This window comes from Cyphomyrmex costatus, unplaced genomic scaffold, assembly GCF_001594065.2.
Source record: "Cyphomyrmex costatus isolate MS0001 unplaced genomic scaffold, Ccosl1.0 scaffold14, whole genome shotgun sequence".
NCBI classification, from domain to species: Eukaryota; Metazoa; Arthropoda; class Insecta; order Hymenoptera; family Formicidae; genus Cyphomyrmex; species Cyphomyrmex costatus.
The window spans coordinates 1,782,202-1,809,208 of record NW_017275390.1 but is presented as its reverse complement, the minus strand read 5'-3'; the positions used below and the strand labels follow the sequence as shown (position 1 = coordinate 1,809,208).

Below are 27,007 nucleotides of genomic sequence, written 5' to 3'. Positions count from 1 at the left end.
GACGATTTATGATCGAAAAGAAATATAAAAATGCTATATTTTATTAGATACTATATGGAATAATTTAATATATTTAATTGTTTAATTGGTCTTTAATTATTTTATTTCTGAACTGCAACGACTTGTGAACTATAGAAATTTTGTATGCACTTTTTTTTCACCAAGTGCTTTTATCATTAATTAATTGATGATGCACCTTTGATTATCGCTATTATTATAATGAGTCCTTTCACTTGGCACGAATTAGCATGAAGGATGTTGAGACACAAATATATGTACGTACGATATTGTAATAACACAAGAATATTGATTATCTTGACACGTTCGTTCTTATCAAGAAACACCTGAGACTCTCAATGTCCGATATTCGCGCAAGATAGCTTTATTGACTCGCTTGAAGGATCCTTGAGCTATAATATCTATTTGTGAATAAAAAGAATTGTCAGATAATTTACGGAGATCCTCTTAACAAGCAACACAGGAAATCGACTAATACTACAACACTTTTTATCTACGACATGCACATTTATTATTTCCTTTCAGGTGCTTTTTTTCTTATTATAAAAATTGTATTTTCCTGGTATAAAAATTAGGAACAAGGAGTTGATAAAAGGATTATTGCAATTTTGTAGAAAAACTTTAGCAAAAAAAGATGACGAAGTCCACATGATACAAATAGCTTTATAAAAATAAAAATATACAACGTCGCTCCTATCATTCGTTAAAGTAGATTACAGTCTCACAGCTTTGTCTCCCCCAAGCAGGAAAGTTCGTTAATGCAGATTTGTCATCAAATTTGAGAAACGTTAATTTGAAAAGCACGTGCTTCACTGTCTTTCATTCGTCGACGACAGTAATTGACGGTAAACTCAAGGCTACATGATCGAGGCAGAACGTTATTCTTAACAACAGGTGCAAAGATCGCTAGAAATCTAAAATACACGAATGTTTTGCTTAATTCGTAATGGAGAACGATATGAAAATCGTGTATCCAAAGATTAATCTACATCAATTAATAACATCAGTTCGATACAATCCGAAGTTCGAATGTCCACTTACAGTATCGGACAATAAAATTCCGAGATTACGCGAGCTGAACGAATAAGCCGTATACTGCTCCGGCAGGTCTTATATTTTTCTTCTACCAGAACAATCCACTTCTTACTTCCTGGAAATATCATTAGCGGTTTTCGCCGCTGGCGTTAATTCCTAACTATGTTTCATGTTTCGTGAGGAGAAGAAATCACCATAAAATCCCAAGCGTTTTCTGCATTTTCTATATAGTTCTTTGGTCTGCGCTTGAATAGACTTATTAGACCTAGCGAATTTTTCTTGACAAAGTTACCCGAACAGCGACGAACTATAATATAAAGAGAAAACGATCCCTGCAAATTGATTCAAGCGTCCGGAATAAAATGAATGGAAATATGGGAAATCCGATAAATCCTATTACACATCCTGTCAGATTACATATTCTGCATTTCCTTGCGGAGATCATTGTTTAGTTGCTCATGATGCTTTTGAAATGTTCGCCAAACTGAATATACGCAAACAATGGAACTCTAATTATTAATAAAGGAACGTTATCTATTCTAATGTAATAAACAACGTAATGAATCACGACGTGGCAAGATGACACTTGCGTCAGAGTCTGAATCCAAACTTTGATCTTCATTCACAAGTGCAAGTGTCCGTCGAATGAACTTTAGCACTCAGCCTCTACATCTCTCTCTCTCTCTCTCTCTCTCTTACGAACGGGTTGTATTCCTTTATCTCACTTGTGAATGCCAAGCAAACAATTTCGTCCTCGGTGTGGACGTATTCACGCCAGTGCAACTGTACTTAATAAATACCAACAGCGGATTCAGTGCTAGAGTATCGACCTACGGCATGTGGTCGTTTTCCTTTCTCCTTCGTTCCTTCCTTTCCTCTTCGCTCGCACGAAGAATTGCAGTTCCCTCTCCCATGTTCTATCATCGTTTCACTCGATCCGCCTGCGCTCTTCGTCGTACTTTCTTGGAGTACTCCGTCGTGCTAACTGTAAGGTCGATACTCGCGTAAACGTGCACGGGAATACCGCCAGTATGGTACGACCTCGCTTTGTTGTACATGCGCGATGATCAACGACGTACAACGAGAAAGAGGCACCCCGTCCAATTACGAACAAGAAGACTCATTCCTTATGCGACATGACAAATCATCGTACAGCTATTACTCGCTTTCTCCGCTTATCTTAATTCCTTTTATTTTAATAAATCCAGCGATCGGGCATCGTAATCTCTTCTTTTTGTCACACTCGAACTTAAATAAGATTTTGTATTTGACGATATTAATTTTTGATTGGTCATGTTTTCAATAATTAGGACGACTATCGCTTTTCTTACGCAGAGGATAGTTATGTATACGTGAGCAAGAGACAATCTGCTTAAACTTGCGTGTGTCATTATTTTGAGTCATCCTAGTTATTAGGAAACGTACTATAGAAATTTTATTCAGGCACGTTTTCTCTTATAGAAAGAAATTCGTAGAAGAGCAACATTGTGCACATGATTAATCAAAACTAGCGTTTAATATCTGAAGCTGATATGATTGAGTCCTTGATTAAACAAGCAATGAAGATCTTTAAAAATGGAAACAGTAAATTTAATTACTTCAACACACGTAGTCAAGTTAGCGGCTACATTATGATAACCGCTAGAATTAATTGATTGTTAGCGATAAAGTTTCACCGTACTAAAGTTCAATATTTATCAAGAATATTTTAACAACAGCCAGGACAAAACCTATCCTTGACTTTAACACGTGGTAGCGATAAGTAAGACACACAATCTATTAAAGCGAAATAAATATTCTCTCGATCAACTAAAAAACCTGAAAGGTGTGACAAAGAAAACTTAAAAATTTGTTTGTATGAAACATGATGACAAATCTGTGTGGAACATCGGCAAACTTCATTGCATATGCTGAGAGGTATGAATCAGAAAATGCTTCTTTATAAGTTTGATTGCGGGAGAAAAGATATGTTAGATCGTTCAATTAAACATAATAATTCAATATTTTAATTCATGCTTCATGTGACTTGTGATTTTTTTTATTTGCACCCCACTCTTTCGAGACTTTTTTTTTATTACGTATCTACTAAATAAATTTTTAAGAGTAAGAGAGAAAAATGTCTAAACACATGACATTAGGAACGATTGAATGAATGAGTTTTCTCGTTCGCGTGGCCTAACAGCCGACGACAAAGAAGGAGGAAAGTTAAGACAGGGTACCGTCACTCAGGCCGTCCCTGCCGCTCTCGAGCTCGGCTCACTTCGTCGTAGGTGGAAGTGGTGTCGAGCACAGCTCGACAGCTGATCGCAGTGGTGAGGTCGCGGGAGAGATCGGCTCTCTCTCTCACTGCGTCCACTTCCATCGAGTTGCAGTGCGCGTCGTGGATCCGTTCGGTGCGTTTGCTCCAATCCTGTCTGATTAGTCACCGGAGGATTAGCTGCGTGCATGCAACGCATTCGCGATCGATTGCTTCTCAACGGTATCCAGAGCGAGAGTGCCCCGTAACGAATGCAGTGTAAAGGATGCAGCGGTGACGGTGCGTCAGTAATCAGACAACTCGAGAGAGTCGATATTCGAGGTGGAATCTTGGTACCGTGGCGTACCGTTGACCAAGTGCGAGGACCAGAGTGGTGATATCCGTGTGGTCCTCCCTTCGTTCCTGACTAACACTTCCGCTTCGCAACCCGCCCAACAGGACGAGGTGTTCTCGGCAAGATGCGAAGTGTCGTCGCCGTAGTATGACGTCGCGGCGGTAGCTGAACCTACTTTGTCTGAGGGTGAGTTGTCCTGTTAACAGTGTTGGCGTCGATTAATGTAAGCGTGGGACGGACGTGTAACTATACCACCCTTGCAGCTGTACGTCATGAACACCGCGGGATCTGCCCCGCATTCGCTAGGTGGTAATCAATTACGGGATATACAGGGAGAAATTAATTTATTTTTCAGTTTTGCGGCTTTTCCGCTTTCATTATCTACTAATGCTTCAATTAATTAATTAGAGCTACGCGAAGTGATACAAATATACATATTATCATGTAAAATTGAACTCCGCGCTAATAACGATGTTAATTATTACGCACCCGGTCATCGACATGTTACTTTCCAGCCTTTATCGACAGATAGATATCTTCTACCGTTTGGAAATGTCGACCTTTGTTCTACGATCTCTATCTTTCATTTAACGATTTGGTAAAACCGGAGGAGAATCTAAAGCTCTTATACGATTTATCAATTATTTTCGAGATGAGTACGTCGAGACAATGTTATTTGATAACGCAACCACTTCACTTCTTATCTATGCGATACGTGTATTATTTGCAGCGAATTTCCAGACGAATACTTTACGGCACTTATAGCTACGTTTATCGTACGGTTGCATTTTCGCTACATGATTTTTATAAATTTTAAAAGATTTATTCTGACAGTTTGTTAGAATGAAAAGTTTTCAACATTATATTATCGTGTCACTTAGAGCGGAGCAAGAGATTGCTCTATCCGGTAATAAGTTGGAACATTTCAAGAACTGAAATCAAGATCGTCATGCGGGTCGCTTAATAAATGACTCGAGACCAAACATCAATAGGACAAACGTATTGTGATAAGCGAATTGCATCGAGCACGTGTCGCGTATGAACACGACATCGCATTTAACGAGAATTTGCGTATATCGATGCGATCGATTGTACTTCCATTCGAAGGATTGTTATCTATAACTGGACAATATTCACACATCTATTGTACTTTTTCGCAGAATTTTGTACGCGTTTTCTATTATTTAAAAAAAGAATCAAGAGACAGTTCAATAAAGTATGATTACACGGTTAATAGGATCAAAGAACTATACGATGAAAGAACGATTTTGCAGGAATTTTTAAAAATTTAGTTGGATATATTAGATTGTTCACAGAAAGTTCCACATTTTATTAACTCAAAAATTGTACATACGACATATTCGTTAAAAATGAGTAAAATTTAAATTTAAAAAAGTTTGAAAGGTTGAAATTTCTACTTTCAAAAGGTTACTATAATTTTTGAATTTATATGTGAATTTGGTCATTTTTACATATAGAAAACTACGAATTGTGAAAAAAAGGAATATTTTTCTTCTCTTTGTGGATCTGTCAAGTACTGAAAAGAAATTTATACGAAATTTTTCGACTATCTATCGTAAAAACTTGAAGTTTTCCCTACAAAATCGTTTTTTTTTTTTTTTAATGTTCCTACGACTCCTTTTTCTGTTTTTGAATTATTCGCGAATTAAGTAAAAAGGAGCATTCTGATTTTGATTGCTCATAATTCCGCTAAATTGTACTGCACTTGAAAAAACAGATTCTTAAAACTAAAACGTTGCTGTTTTCAGTAGTAGGTATAATTATCAATTTCTTAAAAAATAGAATATATATTGGAATATAAAATAGAATATATACATTTGAGCTAAAGATACGATGATACTTTCCTTCTAATCATTGAGCAATGATTATAAGGATAATATGTCACATTTTTAGCTGAAATTTATATAAATTTTATATTATACTTAAAAAATTAGCAATTATTTAATGATGATGATTTTTAATGGAGTTATGATCAATCGAAATATTCTTTTATTTAATCCGCGTGTATATAAGTCGGTAACAAGAAATCGCAGAAACATATTCAAAAAACAAAGTTTTGTAGGGGAAACTTTAAACTTTTACGTTAGACAATCGAAAATTTCGCAACGAATATATTCTGTATATAATTTTGACCTAATAAAATATCGTTTCTAAACATTTGATCTATTGTAATAAATCTGAAAATAATTTGGTTAAATTATCGTGTGTATTTTTTGAGTTAAATTAGGTTATTTTCAGATTTAATATATACTTTAGATTCAACCAAATTATTTTCAGATTTATAAGCAGCTAAATTTTTAAATATTTATAAAATCCTTCTATGTACATACAATTTTAGAAATATATGCAATGAGTAAAAAATGCCATATTCGGTCAAGGCGGTTCTTTGTCTAATGACATTTCTTGTGAATTTAGGTTTATAATTTGCAATCCATGCAAACTGTGCACCGATCATATTTGTCGATTTTGATTTTTACTTAATATTTAGAAATATATATCGATCAAAGTTTCTTTCGTATTATAATATAATACGAAAAATTTGGATTACACTCAGTTTTATTTATCTATACATTAATTGGATACATATGTGTGCGTGTGTTTGTGCTGCTAAATGAATAATTATAATCAATTAATTACATGAATAAAACAGAAATTATTTTACAGTTTCATTTTAATTGTATAAATCGATAGGACAATTACACTTTTTTAACACATGTAAATTAAAATTCTTTCAATTTGCAGCACTGGCACTGTCAGAATAAACTTATTAGTACAATTGTCACTCATTGTCACTGTGACTGACATATGGCAAACGAGTTTTACATAAAGTAAGTTCAAAAACTGAACTTTATCTTAGCGTTATTGCATTCAGAGCTAAACAGGAATCCCTTTCTGTACACTCCATAGCGGTTCCGAGGAACCTTATCAGACTTGCAGAATTGATTCTGTTGTGAACAGAGCACTTAATTAACGAGAGCTTGGAACGAGTGAGCCGCTATTGCTTCTGAGGCTGATCGGGACGTTTAGTTGTTCAAACAAAGAAGGTCGCTTGGCGACCAGCCGATTCTGGAACGTCGTTCCGGAATAATAAAACCGAGCGATGTCATCTCGATCGACGCCTAGCTGCAGGTTGCTGACACAGGCGAATGTGGCAACTAGAGTACCCGATGAATACAAAAATTTGAAACTGGGCTACAAATTGTATATTTATTATTCAAAATGTTCACGTTTAAAAAATGTAATCATATATTTATTCAAAATTTTGAGTTTTCAAATATATTTATTTACAAAAAACTATGATTATTTAACGAGTATTCATATTTATTCCAAATATTAAAGCAAAATATAAACTGATAAAGAAAGTTCCGATAAGTAATTATTATCCCTTAACTATAACTGAAACTTTGATGATTTTAAGTAAAAATAAATGAATTTTATTTATTTTTGTCGTTGTAATATTCAAATTTGATGAGAGAAACAAACTTAGAAATTAAAAAAAAATATTTTTGAAAGCAATACAATTTTCTATTTATAAGTACCTAATTGATATGACATATAATTTTACATAAGTCTGAAATGAAGGTTTGAGATAACATATAGTTTTTATCTGAGATAATGTATTACTTTTATCTTCAATTTATTCAGCTATATACTGTGTCATATGTCATTAATCTGCTAGCTGGCATCACTAATGGACGATCACTTTGCCGCTTTCATTGTTTTTATAGATTTCTGTTTTCTCTTACACAGGCTTGCAAGCTGTGTACAAACAGTACAGAGTAGAAGTGAATATACGAAAACAAAAATATTCGTAATCATATTTAAAAAATATTCAATCAAATGGAATGAAAAAGTATTTATTGGCTTCTTGATGAATAAAAAAGAAGTATATTCGATTAGATATTTACATTTATTTTTATTCATTTATTCGAATATTATGTGTATTTATCAGGCACACTAGTGGCAACGGCGGAAACGGCGGTAGGTAGATACCCCGTTGCCGTCATATGCAATATGCAATTGAGCGCATCGTGTATCACAAACATGCGACCGGCGTAATTCCTGACACGTGCATGCCCTGCAAAAACAGAGAGAGAGAGAGAGAGAGAGAGAGAGAGACAGAGAGAAAGCTGCAACGATAGTTTCCAACGGCCGGAACAACTACGAACTGATCTTCGATTTTCAAGATTCTGACGCGCGAAAGTAGCATCAGCAGGATACTGTGTACATAAGCGAAAGATATGCTTTGAATTAGGTATAACATAATGTACGAACAGTGCCGAGTTAATCCTCTTTAGAACTGTCGATGCTCGAAGATGCTTGAAACTGAAATTGCTGTCTTCTCACTCTTCTATCTCTCTCTTTTCTAAAATTTTTGTAACTAATTAATAAAAATTTTGTTATAAGTAATTTTTTTTATTTATTATTTGTATATTATTTTATGTTACGAATAAGCTGGTTATCTTTTTTTGTTTCTTTTTTAATCGACAATAATACTCTATCTATCTCTATATAAAATACAAATAAAATCTATTTTTATCAAGAAAAACAGAACTCAAGTTCGCAATGTGAAAGTTATCTTTTTTCCAAGAAAAAGAGCGTCTCAGTAGCAATTATATATAGCAAGTAAGATAATAAGATTGCATTTGCCAATTTCCTAAAAAGAACGCAAGCTCTATTAGGAAACTCTATGTTTACAAAACATAATGACGCAAGTACCGATTATACTTTTTTGTGTGTCGCTGGATTTCTTCGTTCTACATCTATAGTGCATAATTAATTGAATAAAGCATGTTGGTCGTATGAATGCGGATTTACCACATTGTGTATACTCTCTATAAATTTTAAAAAATGGAATTTCGTCCTAAAAAATAAATATTAAATCAGTTCTGAAAAAGAGAGGCTCAATTTTCAACTTTATCGGGACTCTACAGCCGTTTGTTATCAATTCAATAGAATTTCTACACATATTTACATATCATTGACTTATCACTACACACTACTATATCGCACGCGTACACACAAATACCATACATACACATACGTATAAATCTAACTAATCTTTTACATCAGGTATCTAAAAGCCTAATTCTAAGAACACATTTTTTTTATTCATGTAGTCCCTAGTCCAAATTAAGACTGTTTTATACATACAAAGTGTAAAACTTGTATATAAAGCAAATATTGTTACGAATCGACGTCAGAAACTGATAAACTGTAATTTTTTAATTGTTTCCATTTTTGACATAAAGTCAATCGGTTTTGACTACATTGCTTATATACGTACTTTAATTGTGAAGAAAAATTTTTTAATCTGTATGTAAAAACAGTTAGAAAAAATACTTATTGAAAAAATAATCAGTAAACACAAACGATTTTAGGATCCCTTTAAAAGTTAGATTTTACTCTGTAAAATAAAATTTATTTTAAAAGTTAATCATTTACATTTACGTAGTAGTTATATTCCTGGTTTGCTGGGTACATTTTAAACATATTACAGATAATGGAAAAAATGGATTATTTTTTAACAAAATGTAATATTCAAACACCGATGAGAATAAACCAAATAAAAGTTTGTTAAAACGTAATATTCTTTTCTTTAGCCGAAAGATGATTATCCGAAGTTTACTCAGTTCACGTTTATTCGGTACCAGGAGAAGTCATGCATATATACAAGCTGCATATTTCCCTGTAGGTTAGCATGACATTTGTCACACAATTGTAGGTTGTGTAAAGAATATTGAATAATAACTACCGATAATTTTGTTCGTAAACGGTTGTATTAAGATACCTACCGATAATTTTGGTCGTAAACGGTTGTATTAAGATACCTACCGATAACACTATGATAACAATATAATAAGATTTTTTCGCTTATAGTAATAATAGCAGAAATGCAATGGATGAGCACGATTTCAATTTCTTTACGTACGTTTGTACTCTCGGAATTAGCACTTGCAAAAAAGTTTAACGTATATGTATGACAGATAGGCGCATGTTTACAGAGCGGATAGTATGATACAGCGAAATATATCCAGAATACACGCATTGTTTATAAATGATGTTTTTTAGATATTTTTTTTAGACATGAATTTCTTCAAAGGCCGTTTTTATGATGTATTTATGGCGCCTTTTAAACATACACATTGTCTGGATAACATTCTACTTTAATTATATGTTAATTATATAGTAGCACGTATAAAAATCATTGAACCATATTTTATATTAGATTTGTGTTCAAACCACGCCTTGATTTGCGTGTTTCGCTATAATTAGAGAATCGTTAATTCTAATGTAATTAAAAATTAAAATCTACTCAGCAAATAAACTAACATCATTTGATGTTACTGTGACATCAAAATGGTATTAAAGACGTCGTTTATATTTATTTTCACGTTAAAATGACAACAAATAACGTTGACTTATTTACTTGATAATTAAGTGAAATTAAATCAACAAATTGTACATAGATATCATATTCTTTTGCACGCATAATATAATAAATATCTTACGACAATTGGCAGAACGGCAAATAAAAAACGTTACATTGCCGAATTTTAAGGAGGTCCTAAAAATGATTAATTATAGGTGTAAATTGGACTTATATTGTGTAAATTGGCTTTTTACATTAAACCATTACCTAATTTTTAAACCTTAAGTCATAAGAAATTGGCCAATCATAGTCGATTATTCTTCTCACATTTGACTGTGATTGATCAATTTCTTATGGCTTAAGACTTAAAGCTTACATAATAGTTTATTGTAGAAAGCCTACACACAGACGATTTATGTATCACTGGCATATCGCTACATACTACTACATCAATATTTCACGCATACATATGCATAAATTTTCATATAACAACATTTTCATTAGACGTCAATCTAATTCTGAGAATTCCACGTTGTTTCTTTGTGCGAACTACTAGACCGTGGACTACTATTTCATAAGTACAGATTGCACAGCTTTTGAAACAAATGTTATTACGATGTGACAGCTATAAAGCTCCATATTGGACTAAGAAATAGTAAAGATCTTAATTTTGACGTTTTCAGTATAAATTCCACCTCACAAATGCGTATTAATGCGTATACTTTAAAATCCTGGGAAAGGATTTTCGTATCTGTGAAAAAGAAAATAAGTAATTGTTATTATTATATAGTTTAGTCGGTAATACAAACGGCTTAGATTTCTAAATCGATTTAGAATCCCTTTAAGAACAATAAAAGATATAGTAAAATACATAAATATAGCATAGCATAGTATAAGGTTGTATATCAATGATCATCTAACATAAAATCACACATTTTGATTTGGATAACATGCTCATTGGCTCATGTTCCCTCTATGCTTATGTATTTCGTATGTTATAATTTTTATAGAATTATCTGTTGGTCATTTCTTTAATTTTATTTGAAAAATTTCCAGGATTACGAGCTCGTAATTGCCTAATCAGTTCGATGTAAAGAGGTTTAGTAATCATACGTGCTCGAATTGCAAGTCTAAGTTCAATGATTAGAAAATCCATCGAGTATTTGCTCTGAAATAAATTTCAGTTTCTTTCGAATTAACATACTTGAAATAAACGGAAACAGTCTTTCTTTTTGTAAATATTGTAAATAATTAATATGACTGAAGTGACATAATCAATTTAAAACATAAAAAATGTATTAAATTTTGATAAATATTTGTTTGAATAGTACTAATTAAATATTTACTAAATATAAAAATATATTTATTTAGTTTACAAAAACCATTAATTTCATTTAACTAATCATTTTTTATTGAGTAAATATTTATTTACTGTAAGTAAACGTTTAGTTACTATTTAAATAAATATATTTATTACAATTTTTTGAATACATTAATTAACTTTATTTTATACAAATATGTTCTTCACTCGCAATCGACTCGCTCTTAAACAATTTGTAAATATAAATTGTTATTCGAATATAGCTTAAGCTAGAATAATGTAAACTATAATCACACATATTCTTTATTTTTTTAAGTAATTTCTATATTATAAACTTAAATTTACAATTATAATAGTTAATATAAGGCTCTATAAATATAAAACAATCAAGTATAAAAGGGCAAAGAGCCGATAATATAACAGACATAAACATTCAAAAATAATGTAGCTACAAATTGAACACGAACAAACGGATTCATTGCCAGAAATGTATTCAAACATGATACATTCTCTTTCTCCTTCCTAATATTTATCCTTTCCTTCTTTCACACATTCTTTGCTTATACTGAATGTTTTCCTTCTTGACATTACGTTATCTGACTTGATGAAGACTGGTCTAATAAATCTGCAAACTCTCGATCTTTTTTAAAAATTGTACTTGACACTTAAACTGCGCTTAATAATTTTACTGTTTTTTGGAGTTCTTACTGATTTTGTTGACACAAGGTATACTATATTTTTATATACAATATTAACTTTTACTTTGTTTTAAATTCATGAATAATTTTTTAGAATACCATACTTTATACAATCTGACATTCGAATTTTAATCTATTGACTAAGCACGAAGAACAAGATTTGATACACAGCTATTTTAAAATAACGATTTTTGTATTATTTTTGTTTTAACTTATTACATTTGTATTAATTATTATTACATTTAATTTGTTAACATTGAAAATGATTCGATCGAAGTCGAAACGTTTGTTTATGTTCAATTTGTAGCTACATTATTTTTAAATTAAATGTTTATGTCTGTTATATTGTCGGCTCTTTGCCCTTTTATTACTTGATTGTTAAATTTACAATATATATTTGATATCTCTTAAATTAAATTATTTTGTACCTGTATTTTTGTTCCTTTCTAAATGAAGAATTAACGAAGTCACGCATTTAACAATTCACTCGACACCAAGTGAACAAATTGTCGATTTGAAAAAGGAAATGTCCATTTGATATCTCCAACCTTCTATATACAGCGTCTATAATATGACGAATCGATCATGAGCTTCCTAGAGGCTATTCTCAATCGACTAATTTTAAATTATTAAAGCCTTTCGTTTCTCGTCTACCTTAAAAAAATTTCGATAATACAGTACTGAAATACAGAACAGTATAACGATATCGTGCGTCACGGCATGTTCAGCTAACCGTATGACGTATGACAATAAAACTAACGGAAAACGTCGTTCCTGATGGAGACGCGACACGATTCTTGGACCGCAAAATACCCCGATGGTTCTGAGTCATTAGTTGAAGTGCGCAAGATATAATTCTATAATGAAATTCCGAGTATTAAACGCTATTCAAGTATTCTTAATAGGCTGTATTTTTCGTAATTTAGTTGTTCGTAAACGGACTTTCGAATATCATTCTTCGAGATAAAAATTAAATGTAGAAATGAGTTTGTTATTTATGCGATAAAAATATTCAAACATGTATCTCTTACAGCACGACTGGATGATGGCCGACCTGAAGAATCTCACCCTGAGCGGTGGTGGAGCATCCAGGTACAGCGGCGATGAGCAGGTGCAGTTTATCCCAGGTGGGAGTCATCAGGTGACGATCAGATCACCTCCTCTTTCCTTACATTTGGAAAGTCTCAACAATGCAGTCCACGGGTAAGAATAATTTATGTTGTAATAATTACATGTATAAGTATAAGTATAATTTTTAACTTTATACACTGAGAAAAAAATGCTGCTGATTTAATTAAAATCTACATCACGGGCTGTCACTAATACAAGTAATTAATTCATATATATTTGTATTGACATAAAGACCTTGATTATTAAAACAATAATCAAAGCCTTTGTATCAATAAAAATATACATGAATTAATTACTTATGTTAGTGACAGCCCATAATGTAGATTTTAATTGAATCAATAGCATTTTTTCTCAGTGTACGATATTCAATTTCAAAATAAAACGAACAAATTGGTTGGACTAATAAACATTAACGGTAATCGAGTTTTAAAAATTAATAACAGTAGAATGATCAGTGATTATTAATTTTAATAATTTGCATAATGCAATGATAAATTTTCGAGATTGTTTCATTAAGGGGGTAGTTGGGTATGAACGACCATTTTTTAAAGATTTTATTTAACACACAAAAAATTTATTTTTCGAAAAGTTACGAATACCATTTGAAGGAGACTTAATAAAAGATATATGAGATATTTTTTTTTTTTTTTCTTGGCAACCCTGGTGGTGTCCTGACTGCCCGAAGTAGACCTGTCTTTTGCACGGGGGACACTTTTCCGCAGCTTCTGGTCGTCTTGAAACAAAAGTCCGGGTATTTTCTGAAAGAGTAGGTGCGTGGCTATGGTATATACTAAAAACTTTCACCCCGGTAGTAAAAAAAAAAAATGGCGGACTTTTGAATTTTTCACCTTATTTTTTCACTTTAAATTGTTTAAAAAAATATATTAAATGTCAATGAATATTTCTATCCGTAGTATATACCATAGGTAGACATGTCTAGAACAACCCCTTAAAATTTCAGCCCAATCCGTTCAGTAGTTTTTTCACAATCTTGTCCCCCATGTCAAAAAAAGTGGTTTCGAGAAAAACGCATTTAAAGTTTTTGTTGCGAGAAAGTGGGTAAAAATTGCAAAATTCGACCATCAGTCGGCAATTCCTGCTCCATACATGATGCAACCGTTACAAAGGTAAACTGCCATACAACTGAAACTGAAATGCTAAGAAACCAAATATTCATAAACGTCAGGAGGGGAAGAGAGCGCCAGCTGTTCGACCGCGCCGCAGGTATACGCCGAGCGCTCGGAGGACACCTCGCATTGTGTTGCTATTTTCGACCTTTTTTCGATCGGTTCCACGAAATTTACGTTCACTACCATATTTCTACATGTATTTGGTGCACGAAAATGATGTATTTGGAAAATTGATTTTTTTGAAAATTTCATACCCAACTACCCCCTTAAAAATGTTTAATATGATACTACATAAATATCAATTAAAAATATTTATATATATATTATAGTCTATATATCTTTAAATAATGGAGAAATGTATATGTTACAAATAAGTATGACATCACGTATAATATATTCTAATAATATATTAAACGAAAAAAAGTACATAGCCATAATATTAGATTACTCAGAAACTTCTGCGATACTTTTTTAGCTCAAAATTGTATATATATTATTTTCGTCAAAGATGAAAAAAATTTTAATTTAAAAGGCTTTTAAAAAATGTAAAACTCGAAATCTGTACTTTCAAAAAATTACTATAATTTTTGAGTTTTATGTGAATTTGATATTTTTTTATATATAACAAACTACGAGTTTTTTCTCTCACTTTGTGAATCTGTCACATGCCAAAAAATTGCAAAAATTTCGAACTATCTATCGTAAAATGGAATTTTTTCTATAAAATAATTTTTTAAATGTTTTTACGATTTTTTGTTATTAAGTTATTCGCGAATCAAAAAATTAAAAGAGCAATCTGAGTTTATTATGTACTCATAGCTCCATTATAAACTTTTTTCTGATGGCGCAACATTTCAAATTTAGGACTGGACCTACCTCTTGTACGTACGTTCGTGATACACACGCAGAGTGTACAACAAACATACGGGACTTACAATTTAATGTCGGTTTCGAAGTTTTGAAAGGTTTTCTTGGCAATAAGTACTTTTGGTGGTTTAACCGTCAAAGAGGAGTTACGAGCGCGTGAAAAATTTCTTGGATCTGCCGGAGATCGAACCAGAATTCCTTAGCATGGTAGACATGGTGCTGTCCACCATGCTATACTCATGCTCTCTATTAAGAATTATTGTGTATCACAATTATAAAAAAATATATAATTACGTATATTTGAGCTAAAAGTATAACTTTCCTTATTATTGTGTAATAATTATAAAAACAATAACATATATGTCACATTTTCAGCTCAAATTTATGTAAATTTTACATTTAAAAAATTAGCAATTATACCATTCAATAGTAAAATTTCAGCTCTTTACGAATCTCATTTTTTTACGGAGATATTTAACGGAGTGATTTACGGTACGACGATTTTTAACGGAGTTGTAAGCAATAAATGAAAGTTAGAATGTTTTTTTATTGCCGCGTAACTCAGTAACAAAAAAAGTTGTAGGAATATTTTTTAAAAACAAATTTTTAAGAAAAACTTTCACGTCAGTTGAAAATTTCGTAACGAATATATTCTGTATATAATTTTAACTAATTTTGACTAACGAAATACTGCATAACTTTCTGAACAATCTATTATTCTATTGTCAGTAAACTAGGCATTATTGAAATAAAGGACTAAACTTTAGTCAGAAGCGTAGATTAAATTGATTTTAAATGTGAATAATGTACAGCTTAAAAGACATCAAATTTTTTGTGTGAAAATATAGAATAAAAGCAAAAGCACCGAAAAAGGAATGAGGAATGTGTCACATCTGATTACGTAAAAGTCTTCCGTTACGTAAGCGATAAAATTTGACATACTAATATTATATCATGCTTAAGTATAAGCTTACTCATATAATTTTAAGTATTGGTGTAACAAAAAATGTGATTAACGAAAACGAAGATAATAATTGATAAAAATAAAATAGTAGACTGTATTACTATGATATAATAAATAATTTATAATTTATCTAGCTTGTGATTATAGATAATTTTTCTTAAAATTGTTGAGAAAGAGAAAGACAAAGAAGAATAAATCTCGTTATTAGTCGTTATTTGCTACATTGGTTATTGTCTTTCGCTGCTTCTCGCGTAATTCCTCGCTGCATTTTTATTCCGATGTGACAGGCAGATTGGTGGAAAAATAACCAGGCAACATACCCTAACTTAGTCAAGATGGCGCGCGATTTTCTCAGTATCCCTGCAACGTCAGTTCAAACAGAGCGACTATTTTCTAAGACGGGCCTTTATTATAAAGAAACACCGAAATCGACTTAATAATGAATCTGCTCGTCTGTTATTATATCTTAATTCCTGGGTAATCTCTGATTTAACGAGGCCTTTTGATGACGCTGAATTATACCGAATAATAAAAAATATCTTATATTATAAGAATATACTTTATTTAATTGTAAACACGTGTGTGTCACACAGCATTTTCATTTTAATGTCCAACCATCGATCATTTTTTTAATCTAAGTCCCAAAAAACTACTATATGTACTATACACACTGTTTATCTCTATTTATAAATAGATTATTAATAATATTTTCTTATGTAAATGTTTACATATTGACACATGAGAAGTATGACCAAAAAACAGAAAAACGAGACGAGACGAGATTCTCGGACTGAGACCAAGCTCTCGAAACCTTTGTCTCGATCTCGGTCTCCCCTTGTCTCGTCTCACGAGAGTCTCGATTTTCAAGAGTCTCGATAAAACACTATTTTAATGGTATAATAATTCAAAAATCACCAGTTTTGAATAATATCACTTTTGAAATAACGAAGCGATATCATAATTGATAATGATAAAACTAAAGAAAAATTAACGTATTGCAATAAGAATTTTTACATTGTTCTTCTACGCAGTATAATAGCACTTAGAAGGAAAGTCTCCAGATTACCTCGAACTCTATCAAGCAACCTTCATTTCTGGTCGTAAGAAAAGGGAATCTAGCTTCTTTGTTCGTCCTCGGATCGTAAAACCGCTTGTGATCTACCGTTTAGCATTTTATAACAGTACCTAGAATATTGATTTACACTAACACGACGTTATGTCACGATCTCTTTAAAAAAATATTATATATGCTTGATATACATATATATAAAAATATCGATCATCCATCCGATTACTAAAACACTTACAATGTTTAATTAATCATACGAGCAATTTTATAATCAGTACAAATTATTACATAACACTAAGTTTATTATTATTTTCGGAAAGCACGATTAATTATATTAAATCTGTCATATGTGAAAAAAAATAATAGTGTTAATAAGCTTGAGTGTGTGATTTTTTGTTGCTTATAAATTAATTTTTATTTTCAACGCTAAATTGTTATAAGATCCAATAAATCATAACTCATAGATGATTCAATAGCCTTGTTAGTTCATCATCTTAAATTAACTTTGTATCGTAATCTCGAGAGCAAGTTATCGTAGATTCATTCAGATGTCATAAACCAGAATTTGACCGTGCGTCATGAAGACTATGAATGGGAAGGGGAAGAATACAACCCTCGGACTACACGCGAACCTTCCCTTTAAATACTAAAGTCTAAAAGGGATCTCAAGGCTCCAGTTTCGATCGTACTTTTCTCAAGGCTTGTCCTTACTGGGTTTTTGATTCAATTTAATCTATTGTCGCTAAAAATAACGTTCAATTTGTGTGCTAAAATGAGTTCTATTATAAAATGACGTAACTTATAATGCTTATAGATAACTTATCCCTGAATTGCGTGTCATGCAAATAAATTCATTATTATTGCTAATGACAGTCTGGATGAAAACCTACTGTGATATAAATTATTTATTTTTACATGCATGAGTAATGAAAATTATTATTCATAACTGATTACTGATAACTTTATTATTATCTCAAGAAAAGTTTGGGGTTATCGATGACAAACCTATCCTCCTTGAATCAAATAAAAGTTTATAAGTAAAAAGAACGGCGATAGTTCCGAGACATTTTTATATGGACAGGTTATCAAAGAACTGCTTAGCACGACAATCGATGGTAATTGTTTCAGTGTCTGTATAGACAATCACGGTCAAGGTTCTTGACCTCGCGAGAGTTTCGATAAACCCGAACTTGAGCATTCTCCGAGATCGAGGAATGCGCGCACCCGTATAAGCATGCATGTAGTTCGAGTTTTACTGATTTCAATTGTGTATCGAGATACACAGTCGGCTTCTACGACTCTCTGACTCATCGCCGAGTACGCCAGTAACGCATCGGACAAAGATTGCCTTTCCTTTGTGCGACTCTCTCTCTTTCTCTCGATGACTCCCGCGAGTCAGTCAAGCGAATAAAAGATGCATCCCAACGTGTATGTACACTTTCATCGTATTTCGACGAAGATAACAAACTAGCTCGAATCAGTATTCCAAAGAGAAAATTATCTTTAAAAAAAAGATAAAATCTTTATGTAATTTTCTTTGTTTTAACAAATACTAGAATCTTTTTAGGACCGTACAATTGATAAACATAAACTAGAAGAATAAACTATCAGTAATAAACAAAGAAAAAGGAAGCCAATAACGGTCAAAGCTGGATCACTAGTATGCTTAATTAAGCTTTGACCGTTATTGGCTTCCTTTTTCTTTGTTTTGTTTTGTATAAGAAACATGATTTATATATATATATATATATATATATGGAATACAAAGCTTTTTTTTTAATAGTTGAACTCAATTCAGTATTATATTGCAGAATGGACATTTCACGCGTATAAAGCACAGTAAAATAGAAAGTCGGTACTTGAAATTTTTATAGCGCCACTACGTTTTAATGTCATACATATGAAAAATCGATAGACAACGAGTAGAACTTATAGGAAAGTTTGTAGAGGACAAGGTTTTGTAAGACTGGGTTACAATTACAGAAAAGCGTATATAATCGAATGAGTTCTGCACGCAATATTTCTGTTATTAGCTAATATTATGCTCATATAAAAATACTGAGTTACATATTCGCATTTTTATCGCGTTATCTATTTAACAGACTATTCATTTGCGACTCAGAGATATAAAAATATGAGCCTTGAAAGACTTTTTGCTATACTTAAACACAAAATCGACGTGTACTTTTGCGATTTTTTAAAATATTATTTTAAAATAATAAATTAAAATAAGTTACATATTATTAATATCTCACATGTTATGTTAAACCAGATAATTTAAAAGTGAATTAAGTAGTTTTTTTTTATTCAGATTTATTGTATTACCTATAATTTACATGATAAAAGGTGATAAAAGTGTTATATTCTTTTCATTTCTTTTATGCATGTTGACGTTTAAGTTCAATGTCGAAGTCGGTGAGTTTTAAATGCGTTTATTCATGATTCTACGTAAAGTTTTTCTCTTAGTTGAAAGCTATTCAAAGTGAGCAATATCCATCGATGGTAAAATGCGTAGAGTTCTATTGATTTGACTTGATCGCCAAATCTACGATATATTCCGATTATCTAACTAATGAATAAATAAGTTGTTTATCTTCACTAACGTTATTGTTGAGTCTCTTTTGCAAATATCAACGTTCTCTTACAATTTCCTCGGAATTTATTTATCACATCTGTACACAGTTAAAAAAATTGTGTATTTGTGTTGGAAACGGTCCACTCGCGTTTGTGTTAACAGTTTGTGTTAAATTTTTTGATATATTCGAGTGTTAATTTAACATAATGCGATTATGTTATTTAAAGATTTTGTGAAATTGATATTCAACGTTTCTTAGTGTCAAAATGACACAATTTATGAATAAATGGACAAGTAACATAAAAATAGTGTTTTAAAACGTTAATTCTGAGACAAATAAATAAAATAGATGTTAATTAACATATCAAAAATATTTATTTTCTGAAAAAAAAAATGCTTCCCGCGGTTTGTTTATTAACTATTGTATATCGATATTATCTTTTTTGTATTTATTTTCTTACATAATATTTACCATATGTAACCTTCTAATATGTTTATCTTGTGTTAAATTAACCCAAAAACTTGAGTGGACTGTTTACGACATGCGATTTATGTTAAATTCGACACATTTTTTCCAACTGTGTATACTTACCAGCTTGCCACTTTTATTGCGTTCAAGTTTTTCCCAAAGTAAGTTCTTTTTTTTCAATTGCACGATTGCTGAACGGGAGAGATAGATAGATATACGCAATAAAACTGACCGTATAGACTCGATGAATAGTAAGAAGTCGAGAAAAAATTATTCAAGAAATCAAATTACGATAGTGAATCACGATAGTAAATGGTGATTAGATGTAGTCATAGAAATATTTAAATTCCCTCGATACAGAGCAGCGTGTCACGTTCGATCGAACATGATCGGGTAAAGTAGTAAAAATCTCGGGCACATTTTTGTCTTCCTTTAACGTTAGAAAATAATAAACTTTCACGCGGCCGTAACCGCGACAAAAATTGCAGAAAGTCTACAACGCAGAGCGCACGCAAATTCGTTATTACCTGCAAGATGTAATGATACACTGTGACGGTAATACGATGTAAATAGTACAAAAGAAACGACTCCGATGAGAACGACGAGAAGCATTGAATTTTTTCTACGAGCATCTATTATACGACGATATTATAATACTGTTAATTAAATTTGATATTGTATTGTAAGCGTATCGGAATATACGCGATAACAAATTGTCTCTTAATGCATTTGTAAGTTATAGTAAATTAGAGAGAAATTTAATAAGATAGAAGGTAATATCACACACATACGCATAACACACAACGAACATATATATACGTTCGTATACCATTGTTCTTTAAATCTGGAAGTGGCCATGAATTAAATATTCAGTGTCCTCTACAATATTGCATTTGTCTAACGTTCAATAGCGTACTATACGTTCCCGAAGACAATCGGTCTCATTATTCAATGCCATGGATTAATTAATGACATCGCGTACGCAAAATGAATGTAAATTGTATAAAATTGTAGAGGATGCGCTTTTAATATATATTTAATAATTGCTTTTTTGACATCATGTGCACAAAGCAAATCCATTTTTCAGCTATCTGGGATATATATCTTTTATAAAATATGTACATTCTTTAAATCTCTACGGTTTCGAATAAATCGACGCGTATTTTAGCAACCCTGCCGCATAAACGTGCATGGGGAGGATCGATAACACGTAATTATTTAATTAATGTGTACACTGAGAAAAATAGTTGTTAACTTGACTAAATGCGTTTAGTTCGTAGTAATTATTCAGTTCAAGTATTATATTTACATATTTAATTTAAATATATATGTAAATCATGTCAACATTGTTATTTGTTTGAATTAACAAATATTTGCTTGACAAGTCTGCTGCATTTAGTTAAATCAACTAATATTTTTTTTAAACAAAGCAACATTTTTCTCAGTGTGTCTTCTCAAGTAGAAGACGAGAAGCAGATGTATAATGTGTCTGGAAATGTCACGCAAAAATACGTAAAATATTTCGGCCAATATCTGCGTTTATAGAACTACTTAAATAAGAGAATTTATATATTCAGTCAAAACGAATCTTAATAATGCTTAAATATTTGTGTGTAAAATATAGATATATGATTATGCAAGCTGCACGCCGAAATATTTTTTGGTCTTGAAACGCAATTATTCGCAAAACCAAAATAGTATCTTACAAACAGCAATTTTTTTTATTCTAACAAGCATCTTTGTAATTCCAGACAGCACAGAATATTTATAATAATATTTATTACTATTTATTTTTTGAAATGTTATATAAATATCTTATATACACATATTTATATATATAAAGTGTTATTCGAAATATTATTAAAACATAGATTAAACCTTTTATGTAATATTTATAAATATAAATATAAATAAATATTTTCAATAAGTATTTTTTAGTTGGATTGTAATGTCTCATTAAATATTATCATATTATTTTTACTATTACACTTACAATAAATATTTCATAATATTTATAATAAATGATTTGTAATCTGTGCAATTTAACACAACAAAAATTATTTGCAAAATAAATCAAATAATACAAAATCAGAGCTGTTATAGTCCAACTGGTTGATATATGTTGATATTTTTTATATTTTTTATTACGTAAATTGCTCAAACGTTTCGACCATAAATGTGATCCCTTTCAATGAGTAAATTTAAAATAAATGTTATAAATATTTATAAATATTTTATAAATATTGTATGCTGCCTAGGATATTGATAATCGAATGTTAATGATGAATATTAAATCTATGAATAATTTCGACGTGCAATTTGCAGAATTATGTATATAAATTTACACAGATATATTTAAACACTAAGACCTGCTTTGACCGGATACAGAAATTCATTCATTCATCCATCGGTTCAAATATATCATATCGTGTAGAACTACACGAGAGAGAGAGAGATGTATGCGTTATATCGAATGAATGCAGACATTCGATTAATAGTACAGCTGGCGAAGCTAACAACCGGAAATATTTTGTTGTTACAGCGGCTCGCAGAACAATCTCCACTGCAGTTGCAACGGCGCCACGTCGAACGGGGCTGCGGCTGCGGTATGCACCGGTGGTGTTCTGGCCAGGAAGGTGCCGAACCACAGCGGCGCCAGTCCTAGTCAGAGCAAGAGGCCGGCGGTATCACTGACGCATCTCCCGAAGAGGCCACCGGTCGACGTGGAGTTCAAGAACCTGGCCTACAGCGTGTCCGAGGGCAGAAAGAGAGGTGAGGCTCGAAGAGAAGAACGCCAATTGCAATTACACGGCCTATTCCGAGAGAAAGTCCAATTCGTGTTCTAGCAGCGCGCGGCGGAGTCATTATCAAGCCTCGCGATCGTTATCACGAGAAATAAAAAGGAAATTGAGGTAGAATGAACGAGTCCTCCGACTTTAATCAAATCAACTGCTTATGCCTTGGAATAACATATCGGGGCACGATGTATTTTCACCTCCGCGCTATCGATTCAATAACAGCTTGCTGGAACGAAACCGTAGATAATTCAAGGCGTTAGAGCGAGCGGGTTGAAGTGGCGAATCGAATATGCGGAGTACCATCAAGTAAGGTTTTTCGTTCTATCACAACGTGTGTGAACGACCTGACCGAAAAAAATCGATAGAAATGCACAGGCAAGTAGCTGCCTGTTTCGGCGCAGTTACATCGCCCGAGGTGCAGCTGCACTAACGATAAAGAGGTCAGCCAGGGGTTTTGTCTATTCAAAGGATATTCAATTGAATGCGTCTCTATATAATAATTTACTGGCAAACGTCACAGCATTGGCAAGACCGTAGAAAATTTTGGCAATCGACTACGCCAGAAATGGGGCATTTAAACTTTCATTATAAAGTATTGTTTATCTAATATTTTTGCTGGACACATTAATCACTTCGCATTATTTAAAATCAGATAACATTATATACATATTTAATACATCTTACGTATACAGTGACATCTCGAAAATTTTAATTTCTGTCTTTATTTTAAGAAGATTTACGAATCTCCATCAGCGGAGTATAATCCGCACTGCGGATATAAAATGTATTAGAATACAAAGGAATACACATTTTTTGTGCGTCCTCCATTTCTCTCTGCTTTGTACTGCAGGATACAAAACCATTCTAAAATGCGTGAACGGAAAATTCAGATCTGGAGAGCTGACGGCTATTATGGGACCGTCCGGCGCTGGAAAGAGCACGCTTATGAATGTTTTAGCAGGCTATAAGTAAGATTATTTCGACGGTGAATTATAACGGCGCATTAGGATTGAATGATAATTGTAATCGTTTTCCAATATCTTTTAGAACATCACATTTGAGTGGCTCGGTCCTGATAAATGGGAAGGACAGAAATCTCAGAACATTTCGAAAGATGTCCTGTTATATCATGCAGGATGATCGGCTTCTACCACACCTGACCGTTTATGAGGCGATGACCGTTTCGGCAAATCTGAAGTTGGGAAAGGACATCAGCGCGACTTCCAAGAAAGTAGTGGTATGATAAACCTTTTTATCCTTTTTTTATGTAAATCTTGTCCAGAAAGTCTTGTACTTGAAACTCTGTGTAATCGAATTGACAGATCGAGGAGATAATCGAAACACTTGGCCTACGTGAAGCCAGCAACACGCAGACCCAAAGTCTCAGCGGCGGTCAGAGGAAGAGGCTGTCGATAGCGCTAGAGCTTGTCAACAATCCCCCGGTTATGTTCTTCGACGAGCCTACTTCTGGTTTAGACAGCTCTGCTTGTTTCCAGTGTTTAAGCTTGCTCAAATCCCTAAGCAGAGGAGGTAAAGTTTCCACGGAATTTTCCACGGCCTTCACGCGTTTATAAACAGAAAAGGAGTTGTTACCGTACTGATGTCTCTTGCAGGAAGGACGATCATATGCACGATCCACCAACCGAGTGCACGACTGTTCGAGATGTTTGATCATCTGTACCTACTTGCCGAAGGTCAATGTATATATCAGGGTAACGTCGGTGGCTTAGTGCCCTTCTTGTCATCGATGGGTCTCGACTGCCCGAGTTATCATAATCCAGCGGATTACGGCAAGTACACACTTGATGAAGTTTTCTAATTGATCCAAATGTCAATTGTCTCTTTTTTATATATATGTATACATCATTTTTAACCATGATCTCTTTCGCTCGATAAACTGATTCAGGATAGGATCAATTTTAATTTAAATAAGATTTCAAACATCTTGCAAAATGTAGTTTCTCATCATCAAAGTTTCTTTCGCAATGCGTTAACGAAATCTTATTGGTTCAGTGATGGAAGTTGCTTGCGGGGAGCACGGCGAGTGTGTTCACAAACTCGTGATGGCTGTGAACAACGGCAAGTGCAATAACTATCAGCTTCATCAAGGTGCTATCGCTGCGGCGCAGACGGTGTCGAATGACATCGCCAAGGAGTCGCCGCAGGAGCAGACGAAACCAGAAGGCACCGCTCTGATACCCAATGGAGTCGCGAAGACATCAGCTGGTACAACAGTGATTAACATGCCAGTTTCTTGTACGACGTCGTTGTTGGACAGCGCGGAAAGCATAGAACAGAAGGTCGGCTTCCCGACGAATGGTTGGATGCAATTCTGGATACTGCTCAAGAGGACATTCATGTCGCAGATACGAGACTTGGTAAATACAGCGTACTTACATATAATTTGAAATATCTCTTTCTACTTATTTTTCTAAGGAAAGTGACATTTCTTTATCAAGTAAGAAATTATTAATCTGAAAAATTGCGCGAATAACTGCATTATATCGTTAAACTAGTTGGTTCAATTTTTTATCGTAAAAGAGAATATAACATGTTATTTAATAGAAATTTTCTATTAATAATAACTTCAAGATATCTGATTTTTGCTATATCTCCTTCATAGACACTAACAAAAGTAAGACTGATCTCACATATAATTGTCGGCTTCCTGATCGGCGCAATTTATTATGACATCGGCAATGAGGCCTCAGAGGTCATGAGTAATGCCGGATGTGTCTTCTTTACGGTGATGTTTCTTATGTTCACCGCCATGATGCCTACGATATTAACATGTAAGTGATTTATAAAATTATATAACAAAACATATATTTGCAAAGATCATTGTATTATATCGCTATATGTTTTACACTGTTAGTTCCGATGGAAATGTCCGTGTTTGTGAGAGAGCACCTGAACTATTGGTACTCAGTGAAAGCTTTTTACCTCGCGAGAACGTTGGCGGACTTGCCGTTTCAAGTAAGTATAATTTACGGTCTACGTTGTCCAATTAGAGCTAGACATATCGAGGCGGCTCACGCGATGGTAAATTATTGCAGATGATGTACTCTATAGCCTACGTAATGATCGTATACTTCATTACGTCGCAACCGTTGGAGGCGGAGCGTTTTCTTATGTATCTAAATATATGCATATTGACATCGCTCGTCGCGCAATCCATCGGTCTGCTGATAGGAGCAGCAATGAGCGTGGAGGTAATGTCGGTAATCGACAATGTATACCACTCTATCCTTAAGAACACCTTCTTACTACTGTCAACTCTAAAAAATGCACACGATCGATTTCCCGTTCGGTCTTTCCTGTTATTTAACCTTATCAATATTATCATCCACAGAGTGGAGTGTTCATCGGACCCGTGATGTCGGTTCCGATTATCCTGTTCTCCGGCTTCTTCGTTAACTTCAACGCCGTACCAAAGTATTTAAAGTTCCTCTCGTACGTGAGCTACGTGAGGTACGGCTTCGAAGGCGCCATGATCTCCGTGTACGGTTACAATCGGGCGAAGCTCAAGTGTTCCGAGTATTACTGCCACTTCAAGAGTCCGACGAAGTTTCTTGAACAGATGGCCATGGAGAACGCGGTCTACTGGGTGGACGTCGTCGCCCTGCTCGGCTTCCTGCTCGTTCTCAGAGTGGCCGTTTACTTCGTGCTGAAACTCAAGCTGCGATCTCTTCGTTAATTACTCTGACAAGAGTCCAGGACAGACAATAATCGATCACATCACGATTCTACGACCGCCATAAACCATGATCTGATGGATATCATCAAAGATCATACTTTCGTAAATATGCGAGAGGAACCAACGATAAGGAAGAGAATCGAGATTATTTCGATCTTGAGATTGGGAAGGATACAACTATATTAATAAACACCAGCGACAAAAATCGCTGAGTGGAAGGAGAATTACGAAAAGAACAAAAAATTTAAAT

General features: G+C 33.2%; 1 protein-coding gene across 1 annotated transcript; it reads left to right on the top strand.

Annotated features, from left to right (window-relative positions):
• Window positions 1-3,761: 3,761 nt before the first annotated feature.
• On the top strand, window positions 3,762-27,007 carry Atet (ABC transporter expressed in trachea). The gene is made up of 12 exons (XM_018551361.1): window positions 3,762-3,830; window positions 13,091-13,260; window positions 22,805-23,034; window positions 23,911-24,028; window positions 24,108-24,297; window positions 24,383-24,590; window positions 24,674-24,850; window positions 25,074-25,438; window positions 25,684-25,852; window positions 25,936-26,036; window positions 26,117-26,272; window positions 26,413-27,007. The coding sequence occupies exons 2-12, from the start codon at window positions 13,100-13,102 to the stop codon at window positions 26,755-26,757; spliced, it is 2,220 nt and encodes a 739-aa protein (XP_018406863.1). The 5' UTR covers window positions 3,762-3,830; window positions 13,091-13,099; the 3' UTR covers window positions 26,758-27,007.